The sequence below is a fragment of the Poromitra crassiceps genome, assembly GCF_964638095.1.
Source record: "Poromitra crassiceps genome assembly, chromosome: 9".
Lineage (NCBI taxonomy): Eukaryota > Metazoa > Chordata > Actinopteri > Beryciformes > Melamphaidae > Poromitra > Poromitra crassiceps.
In genome coordinates, this window is record NC_139630.1 from 35,296,424 (window position 1) to 35,311,806 (window position 15,383).

The 15,383-nt window shown below is 45.8% G+C and overlaps 1 protein-coding gene across 1 annotated transcript in view; it reads left to right on the top strand.

Moving 5' to 3' along the window:
• The window catches only part of klhl29 (kelch like family member 29), a 152,416-nt gene that overhangs the window by 129,729 nt on the left and 7,304 nt on the right, over window positions 1–15,383 (top strand). The window contains exon 10 of the mRNA XM_083642792.1: window positions 4,089–4,282. Coding sequence (XP_083498918.1) covers window positions 4,089–4,282 — 194 coding nt within the window. The remainder of the gene's footprint in view (window positions 1–4,088; window positions 4,283–15,383) is intronic.

Consider the following 15,383-nt stretch of genomic DNA (forward strand, 5'->3'; position numbering starts at 1 on the left):
CACTGTGATCATACTGCACGCACGTCTTCACACCTCACGTTAACAGACGTTTGTCTTTGCAGGCGAGATATCAGATATCAAATGGTATTGTAATACCAGTTGCAAATGGTGTTATGGTGTTATTAATGACTTCCTCTTTCCTTTACTCACCCTCCATCCCACCATTTCTCTCTGTCTCAGCCCCTGTGTGGCAATTGCTGCATAAAAGGCAATATACTGTTGTGTGTGTGTGTGTGTGTGTGTGTGTGTGTGTGTGCGCGTGCGCGTGCGTGCGGGGTTGTGTGCATGTCCGCGTGTGTGTGCGTGTGTGTGTGTGTGTAGTGTGTGTTCAGTTGTAACCCTGCAGCCTTATCTTCTGAGATGATTGTCCCTGCGTGATGAAACGAGCGGCGTCAGAGAGACATGACCTCACACAGCGCTCACTCTGTGTGTAGACACACTTGGAGGAAAGCAATGGATGCTGCTGCCAACGTGCTGCATCAACTCCTGCAGTGTGTGTGTGTCTGTGTGTGTGTGTGTGTGTGTGTGTGTGTGTGTGTGTGTGTCTCTGTGTGTGTGTGTATGTGTGTCTGTGTGTGTGGGTGTGGATCAACTCCTGCAGTGTCTTAGTGACATTGAAAAAGCTCCGTCTGGCTCTCCTGTCTGACAGAGAGCGAGTGATACAGAGGGAGGGGAAAGAGATGCGTTTCTCTTTGTTTCCCTGCTCTTCCTCCCTCCCTCCTCCCTCTCTCTATCCCTTCCTCCCTCCCTCCTTCCTCCCTCTCTCTATCCCTTCCTCCCTCCCTCCCTCCTCCCTCTCTCTATCCCTTCCTCCCTCCCTCCTTCCTCCCTCTCTCTATCCCTTCCTCCCTCCCTCCCTCCTCCCTCCCTCCTTCCTCCCTCCCTCCCTCCTCCCTCTCTCTATCCCTCCTCCTTCCTCCCTCCTCCCTCCTTCCTCCCTCCCTCCTCCCTCTCTCTATCCCTCCTCCTTCCTCCCTCCCTCCTTCCTCCCTCCCTCCCTCCTCCCTCTCTCTATCCCTCCTCCTTCCTCCCTCCCTCCCTCCTCCCTCTCTCTATCCCTCCTCCTTCCTCCCTCTCTCTATCCCTCCTCCTTCCTCCCTCCCTCCTCCCTCTCTCTATCCCTCCTCCTTCCTCCCTCCTTCCTCCCTCCTCCCTCCTCCTTCCTCCCTTCCTCCCTCCTCCCTCCCTCCCTCCCTCCTCCCTCCCTCCCTCCCTCCCTCCCTCCTCCCTCCCTCCCTCCCTCCTCCCTCCCTCACTCCCTCCTCCCTCCCTCCCTCCCTCCTCCCTCCCTCCCTCCCTCCTCCCTCCCTCACTCCCTCCTTCCTCCCTCCCTCCCTCCCTCCTCCCTCCCTCCCTCCTCCCTCCCTCACTCCCTCCTCCCTCCCTCACTCCCTCCTTCCTCCCTCCCTCCCTCCCTCCCTCCCTCCCTCCTCCCTCCTCCTCCCTCCCTCCTCCCTCCTATCCCTCAGAGATCCAATCACAGCATATGCGCGCTCAGCGAGAATGGTTTCAGTGTCACTCATCGTGTCACGGTTCACATTAAATGTTTGACGGTGAATCACACACATAATGAATTCAATCGGAGGCGCGACCTCTGAGACTGGCGGTTTGTTCTGACCTCTCTGTGTTCCTCTTAATCCACACTCCCTCCCTCCCTCCCACCCAGCCACCCACCCTCCTGTCTGTCTGTCTGTCTGTCTGTCTGTCTGTCTGACTGACTGACTGACTGACTGACTGACTCAGAGCTGTGCCAGGTTCACATTGAACAACCAGCCATTAGAGTCATACGTACGCTACAGCGGAATAATAGAACCACAGACCATCTCTCCTAGTTTCTGCTTGACATTTACGGTGAAGATATGTGTTCTTTTCTTCTTCCTCTTTGCTCTCCCAGGAAGGAATTGACTGGCATGTGTTCTCATTGTGACCTGCTGTTGGTCCTGTCTGTCCCGCTAATCAGCGTCACTCAGTGGAGTCTGACCCTTGCATTCACACTTCTCTCCTGATGTGGTCCCAGTGGTAATTACACCTGCTGGAGAACAGGGCAAGCCACAGTCCTTCTATCTCCACAGGGCTAATTTACTACTCCTGTGTGTGTGTGTGTGTGTGTGTGTGTGTGTGTGTGTGTGTGTGTGTGTGTGTGTGTGTGCGTGTGCGTGTGCATGTGTGTGTGTGGGGTGCCTGTCCGGCTGCCCGTTTTTAAATGGAGATAATAGCCTGTCTGTCGAGTGTTTTCGCTTCTCTCTCTCGGACTTACTCGGGGAGGGGGATGTTCGATACGGAGAGAGAAGCGACTTGAGAAGAATCTCCTCTCTCCAGCCTCGTCAGAGAGGAGCCTGATGCCACCAACACTTCCACGTTCTGCCTTCTTCATTCACAAAGCTGCAGTAGTAAAGCTTCCGCCAAGCGTGTCGTCGTCCCACCGGACAGTGGAGCACAGCTTTCCACTCGGAAGGCTTTTTCAATAACAGGCAAAATAAGACGCAGTGTTGATGAAGAAAGGCTGCCTGTCGTCTTGTCTAAATGGATGTGAGATTTAATCATGGATCCTGGATCCGTTTGTGCTTCTCTAATGAGGCCTCCTCCAGCTGGAAGGCTGTCAGCGGCTTTGATCAGTGGCCCATGTACACGGGGCCACTGCTGACACACTGCGCCAATGGAGCCACAGGGTGAAAACACACACACACACACACACACACACACACACATACAGAAGCACACGCACAACACGTACATGCTATTTTCTGCAGATACAACAAATTACACACAGACACACAGACACACACACACACACACACACACACACACACACACACACACACACACAAGTGTGTTACGCTAAGGGCCACAGTCTTGTTTGCATCCAGTTGATTGTGTTTCCTTTCATCTTGGATCTGTGTGCCGGTTTGGGTCGGCTGAGTTGTCGGCTCGGTGTTGAAGTCTCTGCCAAAAGACACACACACACACACACACACACACACACACACACACACACACACACACACACACAGCCCAACTCTGCAAACTAATGGCTTGTAGCTACCAACATATGTTGCGTTGTGTAATTGCTTTAATTGCTGTCATTGTACATAATGGTTGGGCTTTTTCATCTTCCCTGCTCGTGTAGGCATTCTCCTAATTCTATCTGTCAGCCCTGAGCGCTGCGCACTGGATTCATGGCAACTTCACAATCTGACTCTTTTCACACAAGATCGTGTGATGCTACTGACTGCAATGTGTTAGTATAGTGTATGGATTATTAGAGCCTGTTATAATAACAGGCATAGTCATTTAGACTGCTCCGTTATAGAGAGCTCCAGGGATGACGTATTTTTGTAGGCTGAATGCGGAAGTCCCGAACTTCCTGGTTCTTCACTGTTTCTGTCTATGGGATTTTTGAATGGGTTTTTGGCGCGATGCTTCAAATAATGTCTGTGGGCAACGCAAGTTTAATCAAACGCGAACCAAGGTTCAGCGGGATAATCTTCACACATGAGGACCACTTTCATGAGTTTTGAAGCGTAACTGCGAGCCCTAGAGGTAAAAAGCTTGTGCTAAGCTAATCCAGAACTACACACAGTGTCGCATAGGCGTCCACGCATTGATTGCGAGAGAGAATATTTCCGCGTTCACTCGTGATGACGTATAATATCCGCGTCGACATTGTAGTCTCATTTAGCCGTTTGCTAGCTAGCCACCCTTTTAACGGCACATAAAAGCTTCAAAACTCATAAAAGTGGTCTTCATGTGTGAAGATGATGTTACTAAACACTGGTTCGCGTTTGATTAAGCCAGCGTTGCCCAGAGAGATTATTAGAAGCATCGCGCCAAAAACCCATTCAAAACTCCCATAGGCGAAAACTGTGAAGAACCAGGACTGTTAGCATCGATGATTTCCGGACTCGTTCCTGGAGCTCTCTATAGGCATTACAGATATGATGAGATGAAGTGTGTTGGTAACCGCACACATCACGTGAACTTTGACCTGCATCTCGTCCTCTTGACCTGCATCTGGTCCTCTCTCTCTCTCTCTCTCTCTCCTGTTTTTCTCGAGTAATTTGCCACTGTCTCTCGCCCTGTGTGTGCAGGTACGACACCATCACCAACCAGTGGGAGACGGTGTCTCCGCTGCCCAAGCCGGTGCACTCTGCTGCAGCCACGGTGTGCGGGGGGAAGGTGTACGTGTTCGGAGGCGTCAACGAAGCCGGCCGCTCGGCGGGCGTCCTCCAGTCCTACGTGCCGCAGAGCAACACCTGGAGCTTCATCGAGTCGCCCATGATAGGTGAGAGACACGCCCACCAAGTGTGATTTGTCACAGACACACCCTCTCTCTCTCACACACACGCACGTACACACTAGACCACATGACCACATAGATACACGATACTGTAATCCCTCTATACAGAGATGTCTATCTTCAAACCACTTGTTTCACCAGTCATCGTCAAATCAAATACGTTGTTTTACAAAAAAAAAAGCAGAGTTGTCCCCAACATTTGAAAATGGACACCCTTACTCCTATAGCCATCATAAATCTCACCTGCGGTCACCAGCGAGCCGGTTTGTACTGGCTTTGGCGGGTCTTATTACCCCCGGCAGACATTTTGAACTTACATCACACTTGGGGCACGCAACTGACTGTACCCAGAAGTTTGGTCAAATAAAACGAAATAGATAAACTAAATAAATAAAGTAGTTTCTTAAAACATAGTTAGCAATCCTGGGAGCAACAACTACAATGACCGCTTGGAATTAAGTAAGGAAATTAGCTAGCTAGCTTACTGTAGCCGCTAGTTCGGCTAGGCTAGCTAGATCATCCCGGTAGTTATACGGTGGACTGAATATATTGCCTTAAAATATGAACCTATCCCTCTGGATTGAGAGATAGACGTCTCTCTCTGTTTGCATTCTTATGTATTCTTGAGTCCTCCATGAGTCATTCGATGTAATATAGCGGCCGAGCGGTTCTAGAACTAAAGAACGCTAGAACAGAGGACAGAACCTGGAAGTTTACGTCCCAACCGAGAATGCGCTGGATCACGATTTGACTGAGGAGGAGTGGGACGACCCAAGATTCACTGTGAGAACGACACATGACCAAACAGCCCAGTCAACTTACACTTGGGTCCGATTTCTTCTGTGGTGAAGAGTCTGGCTTTTAAACACAGCTTTTTACACAGTCAGCTGGGGAAAGTCTTGAGCCAATCTCAAACTGTCTGGATGTTGCTGTGCTTAAATCCATGAGAGGTTTCTTCCCTCCAAGACAAATTAGGAAGAACTTTGTCCATCAAGCATTGACTTGGTATGCTTAGATTTTATATTTAGCCTCGGCGCCAGCCTGCCAGTATCTTAAATAGACAAGCCAGCATCAAATAGAGATATTTCAATCAATCAATCAATTTATATTTAGTGGAAAAATTAATTAAATTGATGGCTCTATTCGTCCACCTGGTGCTGTTTGATTGACATATCTTATTATAGCCGGGGGGGGGGGGGGGGGGGGAGGGATACTACATATGAATACTGGAAAATAGATAAACGAATATGCAAAAATTTAATAAAATCACCTAACCTATCAAATGAATTGATGGAGATGGAAATGCGAACAATGTAAATAAGAAAAACAGACAACAGAATTACATTATTTGTACAGAGAAAAGAATATATATATATCATTTATTTGTATGCATTTAATTAACCTTTCCACACACATTTAAGTGCATTTATTAAAATTTCTATACGATGCTGGATTATCCTATTCAGTCATACTCTCAGGCTAAAGAAGCATCTATAAATGTTGCATTTAAAGATTGAATTATCGGTTGGTGGGCAGCACTCCCAGCAGGGGTCAAACAAAGAGAGGTCACATATAGATTTCAATTCAAATGTTTTCTGACAAGAACTCGGCTGTATGTCACTAAAGAGGCGAGGTGCTTCCTGGAGCGCCATGGCATTCTTCTCACTAATACGTAGAGAAGCATTAATACCATGCCATTCTCACTAATACGTAGAGATGCTTTAGTCACATAACATTCTCATTTCTCACTAATACATACAGACGCATTAGTGCCATGGCATTCTCACTAATACGTAGAGATGCAATAGTGCCATGCCATTCTCACTAATACGTAGACGCATTAGTGCCATGGTATTCTCACTAATATGTAGAGATGCATTAGTGCCATGGTATTCTCACTAATATGTAGAGATGCATTAGTGCCATGTCATTCTCACTAATACGTAGTGATGCATTAGTGCCATGGTATTCTCACTAATATGTAGAGATGCATTAGTGCCATGGTATTCTCACTAATACGTAGAGATGCATTAGTGCCATGGTATTCTCACTAATACGTAGAGATGCATTAGTGCCATGGCATTCTCACTAATACGTAGTGATGCATTAGTGCCATGGTATTCTCACTAATATGTAGAGATGCATTAGTGCCATGGTATTCTCACTAATACGTAGAGATGCATTAGTGCCATGGTATTCTCACTAATACGTAGAGATGCATTAGTGCCATGGCATTCTCACTAATACGTAGTGATGCATTAGTGCCATGGTATTCTCACTAATACATAGAGATGCATTAGTGCCTGTTAGAGTGAGAATGGCACTAGTGAAATGTGTTGTAACATGGGTGGCAGGGGCAGACCTCAATGGTATTTAAGGGCTGGCAGAGCAGCTGGCTCAACCACAAGGAGAAAGGAGAGAAGCTCTGGTGTGAGACACACACACACACACACACAGCTACGCTTACGCACTTATTGCACAAGCATGTAAACACACACACGCAGGCATAGACACCTTACCTCACCTCACCCGTACACCCTGGGGCACAAGCATACATGGGGTATAAATAATGTTAACGGCAGGGGTGGGCTCTCCGTGTGTGTGTGTGTGTGTGTGTGTGTGTGTGTGTGTGTGTGTGTTCTTGTACAGCTATCTTAGTGAGGACCAATTTGAGTTTTATACCTGGGAAGTGAGGACATTTTAGGAAAGTGAGGACGTCTTGGCCGGTCCTGACTTTCTCACACACACTTAAACAGGCTGTTTGAAGGTTAAGACTAGGTTTTAAGGGTTAGCTTAGAATTGGGTTTAGGTTAGGGTTAGCCAATGGATTATGACAATGAATACCCTCACTAAGTAGGAGGTATGTAACGATACACTCAACTCACGATGCAGAAAACAAATTGCTTTAATGATTTCTTAGACAAAAACCACAAAGTTCTGTATTTTTTCTTATCTTTTCTTTATCAAAAGAATATTTGTATTTATTTATTCTGAGGTAGGATATAATGAATAGGGAATATTTATTTTTTCTTTGCAAAAAAAACGGGGGGGGGGATTGTGATTCATGTTTCATCTCACCGATTTGAATCTTCACACATTTGTATTGCTTTCAATTGTCTCGCGAGGTAGTGTTACATCCCTACTAACTTACTGTAGTAGCTGTACAAACGTGTGTGGGTGACAGACAGACAGTCTGTGTGTGTGTGTGTGTGGGTGACAGACAGACAGTCTGTGTGGGTGACAGACAGACAGTCTGTGTGGGTGACAGACAGACAGTCTGTGTGTGTGTGTGTGTGTGTGTGTGTGTGTGTGTGTGTGTGTGTATGTGTGTGGGTGACAGACAGACAGTTTCTGTGTGTGTGTGTGTGTGTCTGTGTGTGTGTGTGGGTGACAGACAGACAGTCTCTGTGTGGGTGACAGACAGACAGACAGTCATCTGTCAGTGTAGATGAGCCTGCGTCTGACAGCCAACGAGCCAGGAGATAAATGGAATACTTTAGTGCAGCGGTGGGGAGCGCTTCTCCATCTCATCTCTCTCTTCCTCTCATCTCATATCTCTCTTTCTCATCTCTCTCTTCCTCTCTTTCTCTCCATCTCATCTCTCTCTTCTTCTTTCTCTCTTACTCTCTCTCTGGCTCTCTGCCTCCCTCTCTCTCTCTCTCTCTCTCTCTCGCAGTCCCTCAGCACTGACTTATCGACTGTGCATGCATGTGTGTGTGTGTTTTTCCCCTCTGCATGGACCGCCTCCCTCTTGGACTGCAAATTGGTTTCACAAACACTTATCAACACTGACTTCCTATCTCTCGCGCAGAGTGAAAAACAACGCCAAAAATAGCCCCCTTCAACAAGTCTATTGAGTTGCACGGCCAGCATCTCTGCAGCCTTGCAACATCTATAAGCCTCCTTTATCTTCAGTATATCTGTGTGCTGAGTGCTGCACGTGTTCAGGTTCAAACACCGTGATGCACACAATGCATCTCACACAGGTGTGTTTGCACTTCGGCATGGAAACACACACACACACACACACACACACACACACACACACACACACACACACACACCACCCCACGTCTTCATGCAGCTCTCTTCAACATTCACCCAGCGCGCTCTTCCCGCTGACAGACAGGCAGCATTGAGCAGCAGCTGGCTCCAGGGACCCGGGGAGCAGACGCACGGGGTCCAGATTGCTCTATCGAGAAATTGACCGGGGAACAATTACCCGCGCAAATGACGTGGAGGCGAAATGGGTCTGGGTGTTGAGAGCAACATTAAAGACGGAAAGACAGAGCGAGATGGAGAGATGGTGGAGAGCTGTGTAATGTGGACATGTCCCCATGCGTCCTTTTTTTATCACGTTTTTCCCTTCCCATTTTCTCTCCAATACGTGTCAAAATGGTATACACAGGTGTATCCGATAACATTAATGAGGGCCCTGGCACGGGAACACCCGAATGGAATGGAATCCATCATTAATGTTATTGGTTACACCTGGCTGTGTTACCCTGCTTTGACACGTCAAAATGGCTGCTGTGAAAACGGGTCTATTGTATTTGACAACCCCCCCCTGCTGGTCATTGCTCAACACCCTCTGCCGATCTGGCAAGAGTTGTAGACTATTTTCTGACATTTTATAGACCTAACAACTACTGAGGAAATAATGGACGATGAAAATAAGTTGCAGAGCTAGTTTCTCCACGGTGCTTAACTGAAGTGAAGTACAGCAGGTTCTTTCACTCCTCTGCACCACCGTTTAGGAGCTGCTGCTCTTACTTGACTCGCTGCAAATAAAAGGACGTTGTATCTAATTCCCTTGTAATCGTATCTAAGCTTCTGGCAGTGGGAGCTGAACTTCCATTGTTCCATTGTCCCTCTGTCTCTCTCTCTCTCTCTAGCTGGGTTTCCATCCAAATGTGTATCGCAACTTTTAATCTCATTTTCAGAAAGTCGGCAAAAGAAAATGCAAAATAATGCGCGTTTCCATCCACTGCTATTTTGCGAATTATAGAGCAGACAATCACCTCGTGTTTGAGGCTGTCTGAGCTGCTGATCAGCTGCTTTTTTACTGTAGTTAGCTTCTGCCAGAGGGTTTTTTTGAGGATTCTGGCTCATTTTACAAGAGCCGAGGATTCTTTTCTGCTTGGACTTTGTGAACACAAACTTCACAAAAGTACTAATAGAATGTGTGCTTTCTCTGTCTAAAAGAGTTAGTTTGTAGAGTTAGTAGTTATGTAGATATTAGCCGTTGAGTACAGCATGGTTTCAGCGTCTGAGACTGAAAGCTGAGATAATCGCAGTTTTGTGAAATTCAATCAAACAGGCAGAACAGTCACTTTAACCATTTATTTTTGGCATCAGTGAGAGATCAGACATCAAAAACAATATAGTTCTGACGCCCTCTCCTTTAAACTCCTCCCTCCGTGGGCGTGTCTGGTGGCTTTCAGCAGCATTTGTCACAAGCGAGTTTCTACTGTCTGTCTGCAGTGAGCAGCCTCCCTCCCTGGCGGCCCCCTCTCGGCGAGTGTGGATGGGGCTCACTCGCTCACTCGTGTGTGTGTGTGTGTGTGTGTGTGTGTGTGTGTGTGTGTGTGTGTCTCCTTCAAACTCCTCCCTCCGTAGGTCACAGGCGAGTTTCTGTTGCCTCACGGATCCCAAAAAAAGAGAGGGGAATCGCAGGAGCGGGGAAGAGGAGAGGAGAGGCGAGGGCGGGGGGTTGGACACGGGAGAGAAATTCCTTTGCGATCCCCTTCTTCCAATCTTGAGGCGTACTCCGCTCTCGGTGTGCTGCTGCTGCTGCTGCTGCTTGTCTGTGCTGCTGCTGCTGGCGCGGCCGCTCTCGGGCGAGTCTGGATGACTGTAAAATCGCCAAGCCATTTCCTTGAGAATGGCTTCCTCCCGCGGCTGTTTTTTCTTTGCTTTCTCTCGTCTGGAGTGCACTGTCGCCACTTAGTGGGTCGGTAAAATAGATTATACACATTCAATACCTCCAATATTTGTATAAAAGACGTAAAAGGGTTGGATCCACGTCCCACCGTCAAAAAAAAAAAAAAAAAATTTAAGCCGAGATATCTCGTCTTTGGCAGTCAACCGTTGGATTCTGTAAGCCGAGATATCTCGTCAATGGCAGTGAACGACGTGTTAAACACATCTAACGTTATTCATTTAAAGTTTCTTGATGAGGTACCATAACGCCATTTCTGGATTACCAGGTGCGACTGGGCAAGCATAACGTTATGCGTTATGCGTTATACACAGCCTGTTGCCCTCGGGCAGGAGGTACAGGAGCATCAAGAGTCGCACAAACAGACTAAAAACAGCTTTTTCCCTCTAAACAATCACAGCAGCAGCCGTTAATTCTCTGTTAGTGCAATACATGAACTTGTGCAATACAATATATCAACGTGCAATATTCTCTTACTACCTCAGCAGTATTTTATTAGTATTTTATTATTGTTTTGTTCCTGCTTTTTTTGCCCCCCGTCTAGGTGTCAAGTGTCCTTATCTGTTCTTATGTTGTTGTTGTTGTTTTTTTCTTAAATATTTTTTAATTATTTATGTCTGATTTTAATGCACTGTCAGCTGAAGCACTCTTAATTTCGTTGTATGGGGAACTGTGCAATGACAATAAAGGCTATTCTATTCTATATACAATTTCATTCAATTCTAGAAGTGAAGTCGCCTTAAAGTTAATATCCCAGTCTTCTTCTGTTTACCACGGCGGGTATTGTGCTGCGTATTTACCATTATGTACCATGTGTAGCCATAGTATGTGTAGGCTACACACGGCATGTCATGTTTTGCAGTGATCAAGGCAAACTGTGTGTTTTTTTAATGGAGAGACAACGGAATATCGCTTTATCTGTTTCCACCGCACGTTTCGCATTTTCCTTTTATCGATACACCCGACTTTTCCGCCTCCCTCAAGCGTGAAAACTTTTTTGCAATATTTGGAAGTTTTTGCGAATTAGGCAGCGTTTCCACTCAGTTTTTCTGTGCGCAAATTGAAATTTCGCATCAAAACAGGTGGATGGAAACCCGACTACTGTCTCTCTCTCTCTCTCTCTCTCTCTCTTTCTCTCTCTCCCTCTCTCTCTCTCTCTCTCTGTCTCTCTCTCTGTCTCTCTCTCTCTCTGTCTCTCTCTCTCTCTGTCTCTCTCTCTCTCTGTCTCTCTCTGTCTCTCTCTCTCTGTCTCTCTGGTGGTGCCATGCAGGCCAGAGAGGACTCCAGGCCTCGCTCTCCATCTTGGTGGAGAATGTTGATTCTTTGTTGACATCATGTTCTTCTCCTGGTTCTGCTGGAGACTGACTGCACCTTTCCATGTCCCCGTCATCCTGCTGCTTTGTGACGACTAGTGCAGTTTAGGAGGCCTTATCTGAGGCCGCTCTTATCTCCATCTGTGTGTCTGTGATAGTTTGTGTGTGGCGAGCTGTGTGTGTGTGTGTGTGTGTGTGTGTGTGTATGTGTGTGTGTGTGTGCTCACGCGCTATGAGGCAGGGTTCCAGTAGATATCCACTCTGTTGATGCAGGAGTCGGATGGCAAAGAATGTGAGGGAACAACAAAGAGTTTATTTAGATAGCAACCGCACATTTTATCATAGGAGTGTGTTTATACTGTGTGTGTGTGTGTGTGTGTGTGTGTGTGTGTGTGATAGCAACCGCACATTTTATCATAGGAGTGTGTTTATACTGTGTGTGTGTGTGTGTGTGTGTGTGATAGCAACCGCACATTTTATCATAGGAGTGTGTTTATACTGTGTGTGTGTGTGTGTGTGTGTGTGTGTGTGTGTGATAGCAACCGCACATTTTATCATAGGAGTGTGTTTATACTGTGTGTGTGTGTGTGTGTGTGTGTGATAGCAACCGCACATTTTATCATAGGAGTGTGTTTGTACTGTGTGTGTGTGTGTGTGTGTGTGTGTGTGTGTGTGATAGCAACCGCACATTTTATCATAGGAGTGTGTGTGTGTGTGTGTGTGTTTTCACTTGTTCTCGACCTCAGCCTGAGGGGTCCCTGCCCCGGTGCTGAAGCAGTTTTCCTGGGTGTGAGTGTATGTAGCCCTGCAGGCACGACTCTACTTACACCCACTGTTGCCGTGTAAATATGTTCTTTTGTTGTTTTTGTCTTTTTATCTTTCTTTCATTTATTTTTTTATTCAGAATGTGGTGCGTCACACGGCCTGTGAAGCCAAGCAAAAGCCCATCCTATCATTTCTACATGCCCCTCCATCTCACAATAATAACCTTTTTCTTATCAGATTGAATACAAAGTTTTCAACTGACGGAGACATTTTTGTGTGTTTTATGTGTCTGGGCCCTAATGCTCCTGTATCTTATCTCAGATATGCTCCTGTATCTTATCTCAGATATGCTCCTGTATCTTATCTCAGATATGCTCCTGTATCTGATCTCAGATATGCTCCTGTATCTTATCTCAGATATGCTCCTGTATCTTATCTCAGATATGCTCCTGTATCTTATCTCAGATATGCTCCTGTATCTTATCTCAGATATGCTCCTGTATCTTATCTCAGATATGCTCCCTCTGTATCTTATCTCAGATATGCTCCTGTATCTTATCTCAGATATGCTCCTGTATCTTATCTCAGATATGCTCCTGTATCTTATCTCAGATATGCTCCCTCTGTATCTTATCTCAGATATGCTCCTGTATCTTATCTCAGATATGCTCCTGTATCTTATCTCAGATATGCTCCCTCTGTATCTTATCTCAGATATGCTCCTGTATCTTATCTCAGATATGCTCCCTCTGTATCTTATCTCAGATATGCTCCTGTATCTTATCTCAGATATGCTCCTGTATCTTATCTCAGATATGCTCCTGTATGTTATCTCAGATATGCTCCTGTATCTTATCTCAGATATGCTCCTGTATGTTATCTCAGATATGCTCCTGTATCTTATCTCAGATATGCTCCTGTATGTTATCTCAGATATGCTCCTGTATCTGATCTCAGATATGCTCCTGTATCTGATCTCAGATATGCTCCTGTATCTGATCTCAGATATGCTCCTGTATCTTATCTCAGATATGCTCCCTCTGTATCTTATCTCAGATATGCTCCTGTATCTTATCTCAGATATGCTCCTGTATCTTATCTCAGATATGCTCCTGTATGTTATCTCAGATATGCTCCTGTATCTGATCTCAGATATGCTCCTGTATCTGATCTCAGATATGCTCCTGTATCTGATCTCAGATATGCTCCTGTATCTTATCTCAGATATGCTCCTGTATCTTATCTCAGATATGCTCCCTCTGTATCAGGTTGTTTGTGCAAAGAAAAGCTCTGTGGTGTTTTGTGTTTGTGCCGATCGTGACGAGCCAGGGGAGAAAAGACAGCAAAAATGGCGAGACACTCAATGCCAATAATGGTCCTTTGAGGCTTTGCCAAACAAGAAGGAGATGTACCAGCATACTTCTCCAAGCACTCCAAGTGCTGCCTAGACTGTGTCCACGAGAGAGAGAGAGAGAGAGAGAGAGAGAGAGAGAGAGAGAGAGAGAGAGATATATAGATAGAGACAGGCACTGAGAGAGAGAGAGAGAGATAGAGACAGGCACTGAGAGAGAGAGAGAGATAGAGACAGGCACTGAGAGAGAGAGTTGTCTGGGGGGAAGAAAGGAAGCTCTTCCTTTGAGAATAATATCCTTCTTTATTCTGCCCCAGGCGGCCAGCAGACAAAAAAAAACAAGTGTTCCGTGTTTATGGTACACGGTGTATACACTCACCTTTACCCTACACACTGAACACTGAAGACTGACTATCACTGAGCTGAAGACTGACTATCACTGAGCTGAAGACTGACTATCACTGAGCTGAAGACTGACTATCACTGACCTGAAGACTGACTATCACTGACCTGAAGACTGACTATTACTGAACTGAAGACTGACTATTACTGAGCTGAAGACTGACTATCACTGAACTGAAGACTGACTATTACTGAACTGAAGACTGACTATTACTGAACTGAAGACTGACTATTACTGAGCTGAAGACTGACTATTACTGAGCTGAAGACTGACTATTACTGAGCTGAAGACTGACTATTACTGAGCTGAAGACTGACTATTACTGAGCTGAAGACTGACTATTACTGAACTGAAGACTGACTATTACTGAACTGAAGACTGACTATTACTGACCTGAAGACTGACTATTACTGAGCTGAAGACTGACTATCACTGACCTGAAGACTGACTATTACTGACCTGAAGACTGACTATTACTGAGCTGAAGACTGACTATTACTGAGCTGAAGACTGACTATTACTGAGCTGAAGACTGACTTATCACTGAGCTGAAGACTGACTATTACTGACCTGAAGACTGACTATTACTGAGCTGAAGACGGACTATTACTGAGCTGAAGACTGACTATTACTGAGCTGAAGACTGACTATTACTGAGCTGAAGACTGACTATTACTGAGCTGAAGACTGACTATTACTGAGCTGAAGACTGACTATTACTGAACTGAAGACTGACTATTACTGAACTGAAGACTGACTATCACTGACCTGAAGACTGACTATTACTGAGCTGAAGACTGACTATCACTGACCTGAAGACTGACTATTACTGAGCTGAAGACTGACTATTACTGAGCTGAAGACTGACTTATCACTGAGCTGAAGACTGACTATTACTGAGCTGAAGACTGACTATTACTGAGCTGAAGACTGACTATTACTGAGCTGAAGACTGACTATTACTGAACTGAAGACTGACTATTACTGAACTGAAGACTGACTATTACTGAACTGAAGACTGACTATTACTGACCTGAAGACTGACTATTACTGACCTGAAGACTGACTATTACTGAACTGAAGACTGACTATTACTGAACTGAAGACTGACTATCACTGACCTGAAGACTGACTATTACTGAACTGAAGACTGACTATTACTGAACTGAAGACTGACTATTACTGACCTGAAGACTGACTATTACTGAACTGAAGACTGACTATTACTGAACTGAAGACTGACTATTACTGAGCTGAAGACTGACTATTACTGAGCTCAAACAGGAAACTAAAATCCACAGGTTGGATTTTGG